The 19,981-nt window shown below is 41.9% G+C and overlaps 1 protein-coding gene across 1 annotated transcript in view; it reads left to right on the top strand.

Moving 5' to 3' along the window:
- The window catches only part of BBS9 (Bardet-Biedl syndrome 9), a 166,907-nt gene that overhangs the window by 11,858 nt on the left and 135,068 nt on the right, over positions 1–19,981 (top strand). The window contains exons 5-8 of the mRNA XM_054385111.1: positions 11,071–11,245; positions 13,377–13,461; positions 15,627–15,810; positions 16,778–16,907. Of these exons, the coding sequence (XP_054241086.1) occupies positions 11,071–11,245; positions 13,377–13,461; positions 15,627–15,810; positions 16,778–16,907 (574 nt within the window). The remainder of the gene's footprint in view (positions 1–11,070; positions 11,246–13,376; positions 13,462–15,626; positions 15,811–16,777; positions 16,908–19,981) is intronic.

Here is a 19,981-nt window from a genome sequence, read left to right as displayed (position 1 = left end):
ACTTAAGTGATGTGCAGTGATAGGACAAGGGGCAGTGGGTGCAAGCTGGAGCAGAGGAGGCTCTACATGAACATAAGGAGAAACTTTGTCACTGTGAGGGTTGCCAGAGCCCTGGAGGAGGCTGCCCAGAGAGGTTGTGGAGTCTCCTTCTCTGGAGACACTGAAAACCCACCTGGATGTGTTCCTGTGTGACCTGCCCTGGGTGATCCTGCTCCGGCAGGTGGGTTGGAGTAGATGACCTTTAGAGGTCCCTTCTGACCTCTAACATTCTGTGATTACTAAAAGCAGCTTAGATTTGTTTTAATGTAATTATACCACCATGGATTGCTGTGTTTCACCTTTCATTATATGAAGTGATAAGAAGTTTGCTGATAGCTTACAGATCTTGGAAAGTGTTTTGTCCTCACATCTGTAGTGTGTCCTTCTGGGCCCATGTAAGATAGCTTTGAGTCAAATATCAAGTTGTTGGATAAGATTGTTAAAGAGCCTGATCAGTTTGTAACAGCCCAGAGAGAGTTTGCATAGCACTGGTTTATATTTTTGTTTGGGAGAGAAGTGAGAAAGTTTTTGAGTGTCTTAGGCTTATTTAGAGTTTTTAATCACCCAAAACTTTTCCCTTATATCCAAGATCTGACTTTCTCTGATGTGAGTGAGGACGTACTCAGGCTTCTGTGGTTGCTGTGTGGTACAGAGGCAGGTGTGCTAGTTTCAAAACTAGGTGTAGCCTGAGATGTGCTGGTTTAGAACTCTAGTTTGTGTCCTGGACAGCATCTCTCAAGTGCTTTCTGTGAAGTGCCTAGGGTTTTGAAGACAGGTAAATAAAACAGTTCAAAATGTTGTACTGGGCTGGTAACCTCTTAAGTGATGGAACTTCGTTTGACTGATTGAAAGTCACTGCTGATAGAAAGCTTCTGAAAAATGAGCTGCATGCACTGACATTGTTAAAAGGATGGACTAGAGGAAACAAGTGAAGTGTTTTAGTGAAGAGCTCATTTTCTTCTTTTTGAGCAGCAGTGTATACCTCCTGTTCTGTTTTTCAGTTATAAATCTGATATTAATCTAGAAATAGTCAAGTCCTATTAAGCAATATTTTACATATTGTTTAGTCTTAAAGTTAAAACAATGCTGAATGAAAAACAGAAGATTTTTTTTTTCATTAGCTATGTAGTGATTAGATTTGGAGCCAATATTAAAGTTTGTGATTGACATAATTAGATCATTATAGTCCATTCTGAAATTTTATTTACAGTTCCACCAAAATCATGTTAGTCTAGTTCTTTCCATTGAAATAATGCTGAACTGGAATCTGCTCTAGCTGTGCAGGAGTTTTGGTTAATTAATTCACCAGCATTGGCTTCAATTATATGAAACAATCACTGAATGTTAGGGGTTGAATCCAACCCCCCTGCCAGAGCAGGATCACCTTGGGCAGGTCGCACAGGAACCCATCCAGGTGGGTTTCCTTCCAGAGAAGGAGATTCCATAACCTTTCTGGACAGCCTGTTCCAGTGATCCATCACCCTCACCATACAGAAGTGTCTCCTTGTGTTGAGGTGGAACCTTCTGTGTTCCAGCTTGTGCCTGTTGATCCTTGTCCTATCACTGGGCACCACCAAACAGAGCCTGGCACCTTCATCCTGACCCCCACCCCTCAGCTAGTGATAGACATTGATCAGATCCCTTCTCAGTCTTCTCTTCTCCAGACTAAACAGCCCCAGGGCTCTCAGTCTCTCTTCATAGGAGAGATGTTCCAAGTCCATCATCCTTCTAGCTCTCTGTTGGACTCTGCCCAGCAGATCCCTGTCTCTCTTGAACTGGGGAGCCCAAAATTGGACACAGTGTGCCAGGTGTGGTCTCAGCAAGGCAGAGTGCAGGGGGAGGAGAACCTCCCTAGGCCACACTTTTCTTAATGCACCCCAGAATACCATTGTCCCTCTTGGCCACCAGGGCACATTGCTGTCCCATGGAGAGCTTGCTGTCCACTAGGACTCCAAGGTTAGTTTTTCCATAACAGTGAACTATCCTCTTGTAATATTAAAACTTCTTTTAGATGAGGAATCACTCAGGAGATAAGATGATTACCACCTGCCTCCTTAGTCTCACGAATCTGCACGTTGTTTACAGTGCAAGACTGGCAGGAAATTGGCATTAAGCAGAAGTCGTTTTTTGACTCAGAAGAAATAAATTCATGTTACACCATAATTTTTACAGCAGTTTTTCTAATCTGATGTACTGAAGTGATCTTAATTTTTATACCAACATGTAGAAAAAACTCTGTCCTGTGCCTTGGCTTTGTCTTTTTCAGATGGAGGGTTTCTAGATGTGGTGTGTTGTCCTTCCCTTAGAGAAATCTGAGAGAGAGAGAGACACTAAGTTGGGAGCTCACTCTTCATTGCCAGCTTCTGTTGAAGGGATTACAACTCAGGCAGTTTATAGCACTTGAGACTGAGTCCTCTCTATTGAGAGGCTCAATATACTGCTTGGCCTGACTGTTCTTAAAGAGAGATTTACTGACATGTAGCCTGCTTATAAGAAATGATGGTATTATGCTCCTATGTAGTAAAAGTGCCCTTACTACTGCTTTGAAAAATGTGCAGATCAGGCCATAAATTCTTTCTTTGCCTTGTTTGCCTTGAGTCAGATGTGATTTATGTTTGAGGAAAGCATATGCCATCAATTTCTGCTGAAATGATGTAAAGAACGGCCAAGTGCTCTAAAGGAAAAAACAAAGCCACTGTTCCTTGAAGCTTAGGTAGCTTTGGAGATTAGCACATAAATTTCCTGTAGTCAGTTGTGCATCAGGCTGAATGGCAGGCAGGAGAGCAGCTCACACATGAACAAACAGCAAATAAGCAGGGAATACTAAAATTCAGTGCTTCAGGCACTGGTGTATGAAGTGTAGGTTTCCTGAAGGGCTTAGGGAGTGTGTGAATATAACAGGAGGATGTCCTTTCCCAAGTGAGGGTTGAGTTCTGTGATTGTTCTGCAGGGCATGAATGGTACCTTGAGGTGAGTGTGTGAACATTCTCAACACTCCCAGTATTCTTTTTCAATATGTGTTAAGATTTTTTTTGCCTTCTCCTTCAAAACTGATTGTTTGGCAGTGGGACACACAGGGTTGCTCATGGGCAGAGCACTGGTTTTATTTAGTGACAGAGAAAGCTTAGCTGAATTACTCTGTTCTGGAATTCTCTTGAATAATGTTTAATTTTTGCTGCAAACCCATGGTTAATATTTTGTGCAATTCTGTAAAATACACTAGCATTATCTCGTACTTAACAACAGTTAAATACTTGAGTTCATCCTGTTGTTACAAAAACCTCTTCAAACGGGTTGATAAATGATTTAGGATTGGATCCTGATCATAATATACAGGTTTTGAATTTCTTTTTCAATCTAAGATCTTAATATCTTAAGTTGGCTTCTAGAATAGTTGAGATTTATTTGAATCTGTTCAATGGATATTGTACCAATAAAAGGGAATAATAAAACAATAGTAAAGGGAAGAAAGAAGGAAAAAAAAAAGAAATTCCAGCTTTGACATGAAAAAGTTACAAGCAAAGAAAGTGTGAAAATACTTTGGACCTATCTTTTTCTCAGCAAATGGCCTCGAATTAATTTTACTTTTATTATAGCCCTGGCCTAGAGGCAAAGTGTGTTGGAGTGCTACAACAAAGAGGGTGCTATATGGAGAAATTCTTTTAATAATGAAATAGTACATATGTGTAAACCATGCAGCCTGGTAACAGGAAACTTTGTAAGAAGGGTAGACTGTGCTTAGATTTTCCACAATTCTGCAAGAATGAATTTTATTAGGTGCTAGTCAGAAAAAAAAAAAATTATCAGCTGAGTTTTATACTGTAAGGTTAAATGATTCTTATGGCTGTGTTTAAGTACAAGAGCAGTAGAAATTGGGGCTTTGATTTATTGGGTAGTTCTGTTAAGCAGCAGAATGTTTAACTGTTGCCTTCCTGTTAAATTGCTTCTGGATAAGGAAGGATTGTTTGGGAGGCTTGGTCTTCATGGGTTTTCATGTTATAGATCTGCTGATGACTAAATGGTTTCTTTTACAACTTTGGAAACCTGTTTGATTGTTTTAAGTAACAGAGTTAGGACCTCTTTGAATTGAACATGTGACTGAAAAAATCAAGGAAGATGTTCTCTGAATCTCTTACCACCCATTTTCTTCCACCTTCCTCAATTTCTCTTAACAGTAATGGGTAAGATTGTGACTTACCTGAAGGCAAAGCTCCCATTGCCTTCGGTGTGCCAGAGCTTTGTTCATTTACAAATTGCTAGGAATGCCACTTCATCTGCATCTTGTTGATAGCACTGTAATTAAAAGGTTAGACCAGTTGCAGAAACCCCTCAGTCTGGGAGCAGCTGTCCATGCAAGTGAAAGACTTACTTTTCAAAAGTTGGATGGGTTTTTACAGGATGCTTTTGCTAATTCCTTTTGTGGAAATATGGCACCCAAATGCGTGCAGCCCTTGTGCACTGGTAGTATGAAATGTTTTGTCTTGCATGTGGGGTTATGGCTTCTGCAGCACTCCTGCCAAGAATCAGTGAGTGCCAAGCAGAACAATAATGACCTCATATGTTTTTAATAGCGCATGTATATTAATAATCACCCAAGCTTGCATTTGTCTTTTTGGTGACATATTGTTGACTCATATTTAATTCATCATCCTACTCTGATCCCCAGATTCTTGGTGCTCTTGCCTGCCATTCCCTGGTTTCCTGTGAGACAGTTGTCTGAGATCATCTCAGATGTTTTACTGAAGTTTAGAGATACTGTCTCTAAAGTTTAGAAATACAGCAGATTATTATTACCCTGCCTAAGAAATAGTTTGGCATGATGAATTTTCTGGTACTTCAAACCTCTGTCCAGCTTGATTCTTTACATGTGTAGTTTCATATTGAATATCCCAGCATTTCGTGTGGCTGCATCTGCCTGTCAGATTTGTTTGCTGCCCCACGTTTTTCCATCCAAAAGAATGGAGTTTTAGCTTCTAACCTCTTTTGTCTTCTCTCCAAAGCCTTGTTAGTTCCTTTCTCTAGTACCTTTCTACTAATTGTGCTGTGGGTTATTGTGTTTGGTGCAAATCGTTCCTCTTGGTAAACCACTCTACTACATCATGTGAAGGACACAGAGCTGCTGGAGCGAGTCCAGAGGAGGCCACAAAGATGAGCCAAGGGCTGGAGCACCTCTGCTGTGAGGATACCCTGAGGGAGCTGGGGGTGTTCAGCCTGGAGAAGAGAAGACTCCAGAGGGACCTCAGAGCTGCCTTCCAATAGCTGAAGGGATCCTACAGGAAGGCTGCAGAGGGACTTTTCACGAGGGTGTCCAGAGACAGGACAAGGGGGAATGGTTTGAAGCTGAGGGAGAGCAGGGTTAGACTGGAGCTGAGGAGGAAGCTCTTCAGCAGGAGGGTGGTGAGACTCTGGAATAGGCTGCTCAGGGAGGTTGTGGCTGCCTCCTCCCTGGGGGTGTTGAAGGCCAAGTTGAGAGGTGTCCCTGGGCATGGTGGGAAGGTTGGAGTAGATGATCTCTGAAGTCCCATCCAACCTGAGCCATTCTAGGATCCAAGAGAGATTTTCTTGGAGATTTTATGTAGTTGTGAGTAGGTTTAAGTGTATGCTCCAGTCACAGACAAGTCCAACAGAGCTACGAGGATGATTGCAGGACTTGAACATCTCTCCTATGAAGAAAGACTGAGAGACCTGGGGCTGTTTAGTCTGGAGAGAGGGCTATAAACATCTGAGGAATGGGTGTCAGGATGAAGGTGCCAGGCTGTTTTTGGTGGTGCCCTGTGATAGGACAAGGAACAGCAGTTACAAGCTGGAACACAGGAGGTTCCACCTCAACACGAGGAGACACTTCTGTATGGTGAGGGTGATGGAGCCCTGGAACTGGCTGCCCGGAGAGGTTGTGGAGTCTCCTTCTCTGAAGACTTTCAAAACCTCTCTAGATGTGTTCCTGTGTGACCTGCCCTAGGTGATTCTGCTTTGGCAGAGGGGTCGGACTTCATTTTTGGAGGTCCCATCCAGTCCTTAGATGCTGTAATTCTGTGATAAGGCACAAAGGAAATACTTTAAGGTAAAAATCTCTACCATTTCTTCAGGAGTCATTATTGTTCAGGCTGCATCTTTGCATATAGCCATTCTGCCTTGCATGGGTAGTGGTTGGTTGGTTGTTTTCCACGACTGACTGTATTTCTGCTGTCTGTGATTAATCGTCTGTATTGAAAAAAACAACTTTGTGATACTACTTTCACAGCTGCCTGAACATTTTTCGCTCTAGACTTTTTCTTGCAATAAATAGAAACATCCACTTTTGAATGTGGGAAAAATCCTCCACTTGATATGAAGGTTGGAATAACGAAATGTTAGTTCTGTAATCCGTTGAGAGGCTTCACCTCTCGTGTCTGCACAGTGCCAGGTTTCCTTCAGTAGGAAGTTTTTTGTGCTGGGTGTTGCAGCTCTGTCATTTTCAGATCTCTATACTGAAAGTCAGTCTTTTATTGTCCTTTTGAAGCAGCTAGATCAAGAGGCATATTGCAGGCCTGTAAAGGATTTTATGAGAGGGCTGATTTGGCCTTTGCAGATAATACTTCAACATTGCTGTTCCATCTACAATCCTCATTGTGCTTTCCAAGCATGCAGAAATCAGCAAGAGGTTAGGTAGAGAGAATTCAGTATGATGGCTGAGAGAGGCAAAAAGATGCTTTTTTCTCATGGCATCCCTAACTGCATGCTTCACTGCATCTGGACCAGGGAGGCTTCTTCCAGAGTGGGCTGTTGCAGAGAGCCCTAAACCCATCTCTTGTGTTGGGATTTGTGACCATGTTCTACTGCAATACCACAGGGTCTGGAAGGGATTAGAAAATAATTAAAGCTGACATCAGTATAATATGGATTTAGTGTTTTCCTTGAACGCTTTCCTTAGTTTCTGTTAAACTCCTGTCTGCTTCTCTTTTTATTTCCTTCCTGTTGGAGTGACAGCTTCAGTTCCAGCAGAAAAGCACTTAGTCATTCTCAGCTGGGACATGTGCATGCTTGGTGTGTTGTTTGGCTGGATACATGCAGTAGTAGCACTGCGTGATGCAGGGCTTTATTTTCTCTTCCTCTTCATGCATGTTCTGGGTGTTGCACTGCCTTGGCAGCACTGTCAGGTCCTCTGGCCTAGAATGAATGGCTGCAGCTTGAAGTCCTGAGCTTTGATGCATTACTACAGAAGGGATCAATGAGCAGCTCCCAGACCACCAAGCTAGTCAGTTCAGAGTTCTTTATGAATGCACACTGACATGTGCTTCCTGCTTTGGGTTGGGAAAGTAACCTAAGCCTTGCCTTTTACTGGGCATACATTGTTTTAAGAAGTGCCTTGACATACTTTTCAAATGTTTTTTCCATTAGTCAGAAGTGATTCCTGAAGTGCTTTTCTCACAGTTGACCCAGATCTGTTTTGCTTCAGGAGCTACACTCAGTAGCAGGTTGAATTCTCCAAAATGGATTTGAACTGCAGGAGACTTCCCCCCCTGTAGACTGGGAGAAATTTCTGGGGGCAAATTTCATGAAGGAAAACACAGCAAACATTCTTGCTTGTTTCAAGTCAGGACAGTAACTTGTGTTCCAGTGTGTGGGAATACAGTTTCTGGTCATTCCTTCACTGGTCAGTGCACTGTGGATTTAGCTTTCATCATGGTAGGAGAACATTTTGCCACCTATCATTAAAGGGCTTTTAGGTTGCTGGGTATCTTGTAAATGCCAGTTTTTCTTTTCACTTCATTTCATTGACACTTCCTTCCACGTGAGGCATTTGGCTGGAGCTTTTGATGACCACTGAAAGTAAAATAATCCCTGTAAAGTTATCACTGTTTTTTCCCTAAAATCTGTAGCTTGATGAAGCTTTTTCTCATTTCTCCCATTTGATACTGCATGATTTCACATGTGATTACATAATGCACTCCCTATGAAAATGATCTGGTGATAGAGGGGAGGCTTGGAGGAAATCATTAGCATGCTAAGAAAAAAAATTGAGCTCCAAACTAGCTTTAATTAGAAGCTTATTTCAAAGAGCTACCACCTGTCTCTCATTTTGGCTTTACATTAGCTCTAAAAATACCTTGTGGTCTGAGTGTGATGTAAATGTATTCCTCATAGCACGCTAGAATAGCAAAACTACAAAACAACAGTAGCTGGACTTGTGCTTAGAAGTAACACTTTCTAGCTGAGGGACATTCCTCTGGAGACACAAGCTGCTGAAGCTATGTAGAGTACACTAAGTGATTCCATCTGATCTGCAGAAAACACTAAAGGTTGTATTTTTCACTTTATAAATATGTCACTGGCAAAGCCAACTAGATGCAAAAAGCTTTTTTTTTTTTTTTTTTTTTACTTTTTTTTCCCCTCTAATGGACATTCCTGGTTGAGTTTTTGGAAGACAGCATTTCTTAAAGTGAAACAAAAGCAAAAAGTTCATTCAGTGGCTACACAATAATAAAAAAAAAAAAGGCCAAAAGAAATAAGTTGACCTATAAAAATCTGGGGGAAAAAAATGAATACACAATTGAATTTGAATTATGCTTTCCATATAACTTGGATCTTGGAGGGGGGAGTAGGTGAGCCAATACTACAGGCTAGTTAAAAGCCAACGTTGAGAATAGGTGAGAAGGAACTGAGCAACACAAATATGATGAAAATAGTGGCAGGTACATTAAGAAGTGATGCTGTGTGCTTAAAGGCAAAAGAAGTGATTGCTCATCCAGTCTTAGGTGCCTTGTGATTTATTGTTTTCAGCCAGGCTGCTTCAGTGCTGCCATGTGCTTGGAGATGACTGGAGTGCTCTAAGGCAGTTGTCATATGTCCTGTTATTCAACAGTATCACTACTGACAAAGCAGGAAATATTTTGACAATAATCTGTGTGTGATTAGGGATGATGAGTGGTAAAGATGAACACTTCTGTGCCTGGTAGGGCATCTGTGACATGGAGGCATTTTGTAGAAGGTGCTATAGTTTTTCTATGTGTCATTGTCATGATATAATGAAATTAATAAGATTGATACTCATACTATACATGAGAGCAGAAGCTATCACTACTTGTTCCTTCAGCAGCAACACATGGACACTTTTACTGACCTTTACTTTATTCTGTTATTTTGATTTTAATATATCTGCTAGATTACCCCTGCATCAGCTCTGTCTGCTAGAGGGCATCTTTAAAGACCATCAGAAGGAAAGAAATCAACAAGTAAATTGTGTGTTAGACAAGCTAAACCCTAAGGTTGTGGCTACAGGCTGGCTAGGAGATAGCTTTCTCACTACTGTCAGCACAACCAGAAGTACCTGAGATTTAATTCTATTAGAAAATACGTAGGATTTCTGTGTTAGTGAGGGCATTCACTTCACAACTAAATGTCTTTAAATCCTATGTATCAAGCAATAGATACAACTTCCCAAAACAATAGCAACATGGCATTCCTAATTTAAAGTGGCTCTTACTGAGTTGGCAAGCCTGGAACAGCTGTCCAGCTTCAGAGGCTGATGTGGCTGTAACAAACAGCTTTGCTGTGACTACCTCCTGTGCAACCAACTGTTGACCCACAGGATACATCCAGTCTCCCTCATGCCTTTCCCATTCCTCAACAGAATCAAGGGTGAAAGCTGCCATGGCTCTCATGCCCTGTAACCATCACCTCCAGAACCATATCATACTTCATACAATCATAGAATAGCTTAGGTTGGAAGGGACCTCAGGGATCACCTACCCCAAGTTCCCCTCAATGGGCAGGGACACCTCTCAGTTAGATTCAGCTGCTCAGGGCCTCATCCAACCTAGAATCATAGAATTGTTAGGATTGGAAGGGACCTTAAGGATCATCCAGTTCTCACCCCCCTGCGATGGGGAGGAACACCTTCCACTAGATCAGATTGCTCAGAGCCACGTCCAGTCTGGCCTTCATAATCTCCAGGCATGAGGCTTCCACCACCTCCCTGGGCAACCTGTTCCAGTGTCTCACCACCCCCATGGTGTAAAACTTCTTAACATCCAATCTGAATCTCCCCACTTCTAGTTTTGTTCCATTCCCCCCAGTCCTGTCACTACCTGACATCCTAGAAAGTCCCTCCCCAGCTTTCTTGTAGCCCCCTTCAGATACTGGAAGGCTACAATAAGGTCTCCTCAGAGCCTTCTCTTCTCCATACTGAACAGCCCTAACTCTTTCAACCTGGCCTTGAACACCCTCAGGGAGGAGGCATCCACAACTTCTTCCTCAGATCCAGTCTCAGCTTCAAACCATTCCCCCTTGTCCTGTTGCTAGACACACTGATGAAAAGTCCCTCTGCAGCCTTCCTCTAGAATCCCTTCCTCTGGCAGTTGCTAAGCTTGTGTGGAGTTACTTGTGTGGGATGACAATTCACTTATCTGAAAGAGTTTAAAAAAATAAATTGCAAATGTAGGATGGTATCCTTCTATCAGTTTAAAAGCCATCAGGTAAGTAGCAGAACTGGTTTGGGATTGGGTAAGAACTATGTGACCTGAGCAAGGGAAGCTGCAAGCCCTGAGGGAAGGAGGTGAGCAGGACTGCTCCTGCCAGCAGTAGCAAAGCATTGAATTGGTTTCACTCATTTGTGTACTCACAGACTTAGTGTGATTCCAATTATACTCTTTGAACTTGTCTAGTTGCTACAATTCTTTTATGGATACTTTTCAAATATATTCTAGTAATAGTTACTGGTGTTGACTGTTAGTGATGAAAAGCAGGACACTGAGAGCTGTAGGAACCTTAATATTATATAACTTCTGAGTTAACATGTGTCTTGCTTTATTTTTTTAGTTGAAACATGAGGAATTTATAGCTCATTCTCAGTAATTTCTGAATTGTATGCTAGTTAAGTCACTGCAGTGTTCTTGGCTGGTATGTCAGAGACAGTACAAGCACCAAAGCAAATGTTTGTTTTGACTCTGATCAGTAGTTGTTGTAACCTCTTGAATGTTTCAGGTGCAGAAAGTCAGCTACAGACTTCAAATGATGTAAATAAACTTGCTTTGTTTCTTTTGCTTTCTGCAGGGCGAGATTTGATCTGCATCCAGTCCATGGATGGGATGCTGATGTTGTTTGAGCAGGAGAGTTATGCTTTTGGCCGTTTTTTACCTGGTTTTCTCCTGCCTGGACCCTTGACTTACAGCTCTCGGACAGATTCTTTCATTACAGTGTCTTCTTGCCAACAGGTCGAGAGTTACAAGTATGTGTTCAGTAATTACAGCATGTTTTGGTGCTGTCATTTAGTGTGTAAACAAATTCAAGGTAATCATGTCTGACTTTTGTTGCCTTTGCAAATATTGTGTCCTAAAGCAGGTGATAGGTAGCTGCAGGAAAGAAGTAAAATGTGTACACTGAGTGATTACTGTCTCTGGACACTCAAGGCTGTGCATCTGGAGGACTTCATGGCCCTGTTTTATTTGTAGACATGTGCTAGGTTTACTGGCTTAGCAAGGCACACCATCTTGTCCTGCAAGGGCCAAGTTTTGCCTTGCTTCAGTCCTGTCAAATTTGTGCTTTCAGTGTTGTCTGCAAGCAGTGTTGCACTGCTTGAGCCAAGATGTTCCTTGCAGTAGTTTCCACAGGAGTGTTATATTGGTGCAGGTAAGTGTTAGTCTGATGCATCTGAGTTTTCAGAAGATATTTGAGACAGGGCTTTAGCTTTTTTTGATCATAGGATTCTCTAAAAGCAATAAGGGCTGGTGGGGAGAGGTGGAATCTACCTGACAAAGCAGCAGAAGCAGCTTGTTAACCGCCTTGGTTACGAGTTAGGTGCTAAATCCATCATGTAAGTGATGGTATGGCATATAAGGGTTGACTCCACAAAGGGGAATCCTTTCATAATGCTGAATTAGGTGCATTAGGTAAAACTTCTATGCCAGTGCTAGACAGCCTGGCTAGGAAAAATGCTTCGCTGAATTCACAACTTGAAAGGAAATGTTTGGAGAAGTAACAGTCAGCATCTGCCACTGGGTGTTGCAGACATTAGCTGCAGTGACCTTGAGATGATACAGATTAAGATCCTAAGAGATGTGAGGAAGCTAAGAAGTAGACTAAAGACTGTACATTTCAAGAGAACAGACTTGGGCTTGTTCAAGGAGCTGGTGTCAGGATCCCATGAGAGACTGCCCTGAAACTGCAATCTCTCAGAAGCAAGCAGCACAGTACCTACATGCATCTGAAATGTGAGGGCTGTCAGTGGCATCATTTTAAATCTGTAACTTTGACATTATACAGAAATCCCTTCTTTGATCTACTGGATAAGCTTTTTTTGGTTGTGGTTTTTTGTTGTTTTTGTTGTTGTTGTTGTAGTTTGTCTTACTTTTGCACAAAACTTCACTATTTTACCTAATGTGGGAAACAAGAAGTTAGGACAGCAGCATGAATTTGGGAAAGAAATTTTTAAAGAAGAATTACTTAGTTTAATGTCTGTGCTTGATGGTGTGTCTATGATGATCCAAGGACTGCAACACCTCTGCTATGAGGATAGGCTGAGGGAGCTGCAGTTGTTCAGCCTGGAGAAGAAAAGACTTTGGGGGGACCTCAAAGCTGCCTTCCAATAGCTGAAGGGATCCTACAGGAAGGCTGCGGAGAGACTTTTCCTAAGGATGTCTAGAGACAGGACAAGGGGGAATGGTTTGAAGCTGAGGGAGAGCAGGGTTAGACTGGATGTGAGGAAGAAGCTCTTCAGTAAGAGGGTGGTGAGACTCTGGAATAGGCTGCCCAGGGTGGCTGTGGCTGCCTCCTCCCTGGGGTTGTTGAAGGTGAGGTTGGATGAGGCCTTGTGTAGCTCAGTCTAGTTGAGAGGTGTCCCTGGGCATGGTGGGGAGGTTGGAGCAGATGGTCTCCGAGATCCCTTCCAATCTAAGTTGTTCCATGACTCTATTACATATAGGAGACCATATTTCAGAGTAGTTCAGGAGGTTAGGTTGGTTTTGTTTTTTTTTTAAGCTTAGTAAAAGCAAAACAGTTTGGTGTTTTATTTTGAAAAATCTTTTGATTTCTTGCTTCTGTCTTCAGTCTCAATTTCTATCCTCCAATACGTTTAGCTGTTGAACTTATTTTAACACCAGATAAAAATCTGAATGGAAATGTTTGGTTTAATATCTGCCTTTACACTTAGCTGTTATCCTGCAGTGATATTTATCTGAACATCTTTGATGATAGATGTGTTGCAGTTGGCTTCCTAGCAGTCCTTGCAAGCGGTGCTTTTACTGTGCATTCATACTCAGATGATGATGATAAAGATATTTGATTCTTTACTCAGTGTATTAACTACAAAGGTACATTCTATTTTTTTTTTTTTTGTCTTCTTTTTAAACTTCCCATAACAGATACCAAGTGCTGGCGTTTGCGACAGATGCTGATGAAAGACAAGAAACAGAACAGCAAAAACTTAGCTCTGGGAAAAGGCTTGTGGTAAAACCTGTTTATTTTACATAACCTGTGTGGTACACACTGCATCCACATTGAAAAGACCAATGCAAAGTAACAAATGGAAACACTCTCTGCTGACAAAGGACCTCATCCAATTGCCATTAAAGGCAATGGAAAGACTCCAGTTGATTTCTGTTAAAATTAGACCCAGTTGTAGTTGCCCAGAGCCACATCCAGCCTGGCCTTAAAAACTCCAGGGATGGGACTTCCAAATTTTCCTGAACAGGCTGAACAGTGTTTCCTCCCATAGTACTATGGCAGATTAATAATGTTCTTTCTCCCAGTTCTTCTCTTTTCAAAAAAATATGCAAAGAGGCAACAAAAATGCATTTAGGTAACAAAAGGAAATGAAAGAGGTGTTTTAATGTATCCAGATAACACAGGCTTTGGTAAATAATTATTCCTACAAGTTTTTACATGAATCCTCTAATAACAGCATTAGAGAAATGCAGCCTCCATTTCTCCTCCACCAAAAAAAATCACTCTGAACACAAAACCCGTTAAGGTTTTAATACATGTAAAAAGAAAATACATTTTAGATTAAAAAGTTTGATGAGCCAAGCCTATTCCACTTCTGGAATACTGGAGGTATTGAAGGTGAGGCTCCACAGAGCTCTGGGTAACCTGATCTAGTTGAGGGTGCCCCTGCTGACTGCAGACGGGGTTGGACTAGATGACCTTTGGAGGTCCCTTCCAACCCAGACCATTCTATGATTCTTTGGGCCTCTGTTGTTTAAGGATGGGCCTCAGAGCTCACCACTGTTCTAAGGAGGAATAAAAAGAATTATACTGAAAATAACTACTTCTAAGGAGGTCTTAAGTACAGATCCTAAACTGTTGTACAGTAGATACACTTGAAATATTGCTCACATTTTAATTTTAAGTCTGTTTGTGACTTTGTATTGGACTTAGAAAATTAACCTCATTCTACTTGGGGAATCCTTGGTACTCAGAGAAAATGTTTCCATAAATAGGCAGTATGCTGGACTCTCTTTGTCAAAAGCCTGTGGATTCAATGGTCTTCAGGAGCTCCCTGTGACCATGTTGCTTAATATTTGATCTGCTTCCTCTTAAAAGGAAGAAAATTTATTTCTCTGTAGTTCCAGTACCTGAAGGAGCCTGGGCAACCTATCCCAGTATTTACCACTCTCATTGTAACAAACTTCTTGCTGATGTCCAACCTAGATCTGCCCTGCTCCAGTTTCAGACCATTGCCCCTCGTCCTATCACTACAAGCCTTTCTGAGCAGTCCTTCCCCAGCCTTCTTGTAGGTCCCCTTCAGATACTGAAATGTAGCCATAAGGTGTCCTTGGAGCCTTCTCCTCTCCAGGTTGGACAGCCCCAATTCTTTCAGCCTGTCTTCATACTTCAAATTGAAGGCTGTATGTAAGTGACTGCAAGCATAAATATTGCACTTACACACTGAAACTTTATCTGTTTTTCCATTTACATAGATTGGTAGAGTAAGTTACCACCTTCTCACTCTCTAACCTTGTCCTTAATATCTTAAGGACATGTGCAGCGTACATTTAAATAACTTCAATACTCTGTTCCTTGATTTGGTAATTCAGGTATTCAAGTACTTTAATTTTGAATGGGATGTGTGGTTTAAAATTCAAACATACTTAAGTGAGCTGTACAGGCATCAACTCATGACCATTTCATAAACTGGATCTTATTGCTGCTTTACTCACCAGAAGGAAAGTCTCACAGTATATCAGAGGTTGGAAGGGACCTCAAGAGATCATCAGGTCCAACCCCCCTGCCAGAGCAGCATCACTTAGGGTACTCTGCACAGGAATGCATCCAGGTGGGGTTGGAAAGTCTCCAGAGAAGGAGACTCCACAACCCCCCTGGGCAGCCTGCTCCAGGGCTCTGTCACCCTCACTGGAAAGAAGTTTCTCCTCATGTTGAGATGAAATCTTCTCTGTTCAAGTTTGAACCCATTGCTCCTTGTCTTATCACTGTGAACCAACTGCCCTCAAAATCAGAGGATGACTCTCCTTCAAAGTAGCTCTTGGTTTTCTATCTGTTAGGGATATCCATGTGACTGGAGTTCTGAGTTTTCTCTAAGTTTTGTCTTTGATATGCAGCTGTCAGCTGATCTCTGGAGCATGTTGGTTTTTTGTTTTGTTTTTCTTTTGAAGGTGGACTGGGTTTTAAACATCGGGGAGCAAGCCCTGGATATTTGTGTTGGCTCCTTTAATCAGGCAGTTTCCTCTGTTTTTGTCCTTGGTGAGAGAAACTTCTTTTGCCTGAAGGATAATGGGCAAATTCGATTCATGAAGAAGCTTGATTACAGTCCAAGTTGCTTCATTCCTTACTGTTCAGGTTTGTAAAGGGAATATTCAGCTTCACTTTAACTTGGTTACTTTTACAGCTAAAACTTATTTTTTTTCCTGATGAATAAATATATTTTCCTGAATAAGCTGTTGATGTGTAGAAAATCTGTAGAACCCGAGCTCTCTTGGTAGTTCAAACAAGCCTATTTTCAAGTGTTATATAGTGGGAAGTGTCATAATTTGTAGAATCTAAATAGATACTTGTCTAGCGTTTGAGTAACTTTGCCCAAGCTACCAAAGCAACTAACACAGATGAAGGAGAGATTTTGGAAGAATTAAACTGGTGTTTGAGGACCTTCTGTCATTACCAATAGTTTAAAAAAAAAAAAAAAAAAGATTTGTAGAATGATTTGGGCTGGAACAGACCTTAAATGCTGCAAGCTGTGCTGTAGGACAAGAAAAACAAGGTAGAAACAGGATCCAAGTTCATACGAAGGTGCAAGTATTTGGAAGAGGCAAACAAAGAAGAGGAGCACACATGAGGGTATGCATCCTCTGGATATCCCCTCTCTGGAGGTGGGATGAGGCCTTCAGCAAGCTGGCCTAGTGGAAGGTGCCCCTGCCCATTACAGGGGCTTGGAACCAGATGATCTTTACTGCTAGGAGATGAAACTGACTTATTCTGTTATGTGGAAGCAATTTGGTTGGATGCTGCTATAGAACTGCAGATCTTTAGTACCCTCTTCTGTGTTGATGTTTCAAAACCTATCTGCTGAATTTGTGACACTGTCTTTTTCTAGATTTGAAGTACCATTTTTAGACTTTATAGATAGGATCTTAGTGGTCTTTGTATTTTCTATTATTCACATTGTGCTGTAAGTAAATGAATTATTATATTATTCATTTATAATGGCTTACATGGAAAAGAAAAAAAGAATTCATTACACTAAGCCTCAAAGAAAAGTACTGGCTGTAGAAAATCTCTTCTCCTAAAACTGGTTTTGTATCTTTAACAGTGAAGGAAGGAACAATCAACACTCTGATTGGAAACCACAGTAAGATCTTGAATGTTTACCAGGATGTTACACTGAAATGGGCCTCTCAGCTTCCCCACGTTCCTGTATCAGTAAAAGTAGCAAATTTACAGTAAGTAACTTTTTTTTCAGATGAATTCCCACTTGTGAAACTTTAGATCTGAACATACTAGGTAACAAATAAGGTGACTTGTAAAAGGAGCATTCAAAGTGTTCCTTCCTTCGTTTTGTAAATTGTTAATATCATTAATGGGCACACTGTTGTTTTCTAGAAAAAATTGCTGTCTTGTTCTTTAGACTTTCTGTTGGTCTTGAGTGAAGGTAGAACCTGAGGTCTCCTACCTCCACTGGAGTAGTTTCTTCTTTGCAAAGCTTCACTTCTCATTCTTTTAATCTGGCAAGATCCTTCCCTGAAACAGGAGAAAAAAAAAAAAAAGGCATCTCACTAAAAATCTGTTCTTCATTAAGCATTTAGCTTAAGCTTAAGCATTTAAGATCATATGAATTCCAGAGATAATTTGTTGGGCCAGATTATTAAACTCCAATTTTAAACTGTGGAAATTAAGGAACTGTTTAAATTGCTGCACTCCAAGAGAACAAAACTTTTTGTAAAATAAATGTTAAGCCGAGTCAGGGGAAAACTGTTTGGGCAGGAGAGTAGTGAGTGTAGAGAAATGATGGCATGTCTTTTGCTGATCCTCTCACTGAAATAAAAAGGCTACATAAAGGTTAGTGACTTTCCTGTACTGCGTGCTCCCAGAGCTGTGCTGGGTGCTGGGTGTCCAGTGCCTGTGACCAAATCCAGGCTGGGTGCAGAGTGGGTTGAGAGCAGCTCTGAAGAAAGAGCCTTGGGTGCACTGATTGATGAGAAGCTCACCAGGAGCTGGCAGTGCCCTCATGCAGCACAAGAAGGCAAACCATGTGCTGGGCTGCATCCAGAGGAGTGTGGGCAGCAGGGCAAGAGAGGGAATTCTGCCCCTTGACTCTGCTGAGACCCCACCTCAAATGCTGTATCCAGTTCTGGTGTCCCCAGCGTAAGAAGGACACAGAGCTGTTGGAGTGAGTCCAGGGGAAGCCACAAAGATGATCCAAGGGCTGGAGCACCTCTGCTATGAGGATAGGCTGAGGGAGCTGGGGGTGTTCAGCCTGGAGAAGAGAAGACTCCAGGGGGACCTTAGAGCTGCCTTCCAATAGCTGAAGGGATCCTACAGGAAGGCTGGAGACAGACTTTTCGTAAGGGTGTCCAGAGAGAGGGCAAGGGGGAATGGTTTGAAGCTGAGGGAGAGCAGGGTTAGACTGGAGCTGAGGAAGAAGTTCTTCAGTAGGAGGGTGGTGAGACTCTGGAACAGGCTGCCCAGGGTGGCTGTGGCTGCCTCCTCCCTGGGGGTGTTGATGCTCAGGTTGGATGAGGCCTTGAGCAGCTGAGTCTAGTTGAGAGGTGTCCCTGGGCATGGTGTAGAGGTTGGAGTAGATGATCTCTGAGGTCCCTTCCAGCCATTCTATGATATATGCATTCACTAGGACTGTCCTTGTCAGATTCCTTCTGATCCCCAGCAGGCTTGTGGCTGCTCTGCCAACAGACACTGGATTGTTGAATACTTGATTGTAAGTCATGTGTTTTATCTCATAACAAATGACAGTACAACATCTAACCAGCTTTAGTGCCTTGTGCAGAGGGATCAGAGGGATGTTTGTTTTGTTTGGTACTTATGGTTATCAATTTTTTTTTTTAATTAATTTTTTTTTTTTAGACTCTCGACAGAGTTGTGGTGGCTTTCATCTAACAGATCTCACAAGTAAAATACAATGAATAGTCTCAGTGGGCCAGTTAATATAAACCAAAAGTTAATTATGCAGGGTACAACAGTATAGCTTTTGAAGTTTGGAAAAAAAATCTTTCTGTCAGGAAAAGAAAAAAAAAAAAAGGAAAAAAGGCACTTACTTTTACAAGAGCGGATTGCACTAACATTTATATATACAATTATTTGTTTGGAAACTCTTATTATGGAGCCATCTGTTTCAATAGTGCCTCTAAGAATTTTATGCAGATTCTGCTTCCTCCGTGTGAACTTTAACACTCAGTTTGGTCTTACTAAGAATTTGAGAGTCTGCTAATTTGTCCCAGATCGTTTTGCTAGTAACAATCAGAATTCCCAGACCTACTAATGCCATGGTTTTCACCGAATCACAGGGTGTTAGGGGTTGGAAGGGACTTCCAGAGATCAAGCCCCCTGCCAAAGCAGGATCACCCAGGGCAGGCTGCACAGGAACGCATCCAGGTGGATTTTGAAAGTCTCCAGAGGAGATTCCACAACCCCCCTGGGCAGCCTGTTCCAGTGCTCTCTCACCCTCACCGGATGGAAGTGTCTCCTCATGTTGAGGTGGAACCTTCTGTGTTCCAGCTTGTACCTATTGTTCCTTGTTCTATCACAGGGCACCACCAAACAGGGCCTGGCCCCTTCATCTTCACACCAAGACCCCCTCTCAGCCTTCTCTTCTCCAGACTATACAGCCCCAGGTCTTTCAACCTTTCATCATAGGGGATGTAAATAATGACAAGAACACATTACCACCTTTGGGATTAAATTCCAGCATAAACTGCCTGATTCCCATCACATCACAGAAACATGAGAATCAGAGTTAAATGGTTCCTTGTAAGGTTTTAGTAAGGTGTCTCCTCACTCCAGCAGTGATGTATTTCTTAGTCATTGAACTACACTTTTGCCTTCCGTTCAGACCTGAACGTTCCCTGTCAGGCAACTGAACATTTCCTACAAAAGCTGGTAGTCAGAAAATTGCAATTACAGGTAAAAATTTGAGTTGATCTTTATTCGGAGTTGTACCTCAAGGTCTGCTATAACTACAATCACTGAGCTGGAAACAGTTCTGGTGTGTCCCTTATTTTGTTTGAAGTTTATATTCTGCTTCTGTTAATGTGTAGTAGTTACTAAGTGTTTATGACATAAAAACTGTGTCAAGGGGACCCCTACATGCTTAGCACTGCTTGCATTGCTTCAGAGGTATAACCACTCACATGGACAAGTTGGATTAGTTTAAACTGCTTAGGACTTTCTCAGCACAAATTCGTCTTCCCATTGATAAGCCTGCTTGGACAGTTGTTTTTCCATGCTCTGTGTTGTCATCCTTAAAGCTAGGGCTGTGCAAAAGTGTTCTCACTGGAGCTGA

Source organism: Indicator indicator, chromosome 11 (assembly GCF_027791375.1).
Source record: "Indicator indicator isolate 239-I01 chromosome 11, UM_Iind_1.1, whole genome shotgun sequence".
In the NCBI taxonomy this organism is placed as follows: Eukaryota; Metazoa; Chordata; class Aves; order Piciformes; family Indicatoridae; genus Indicator; species Indicator indicator.
Note: the sequence above shows the minus strand (reverse complement) of the source record. Positions and strands in the feature narration are given on the sequence as shown.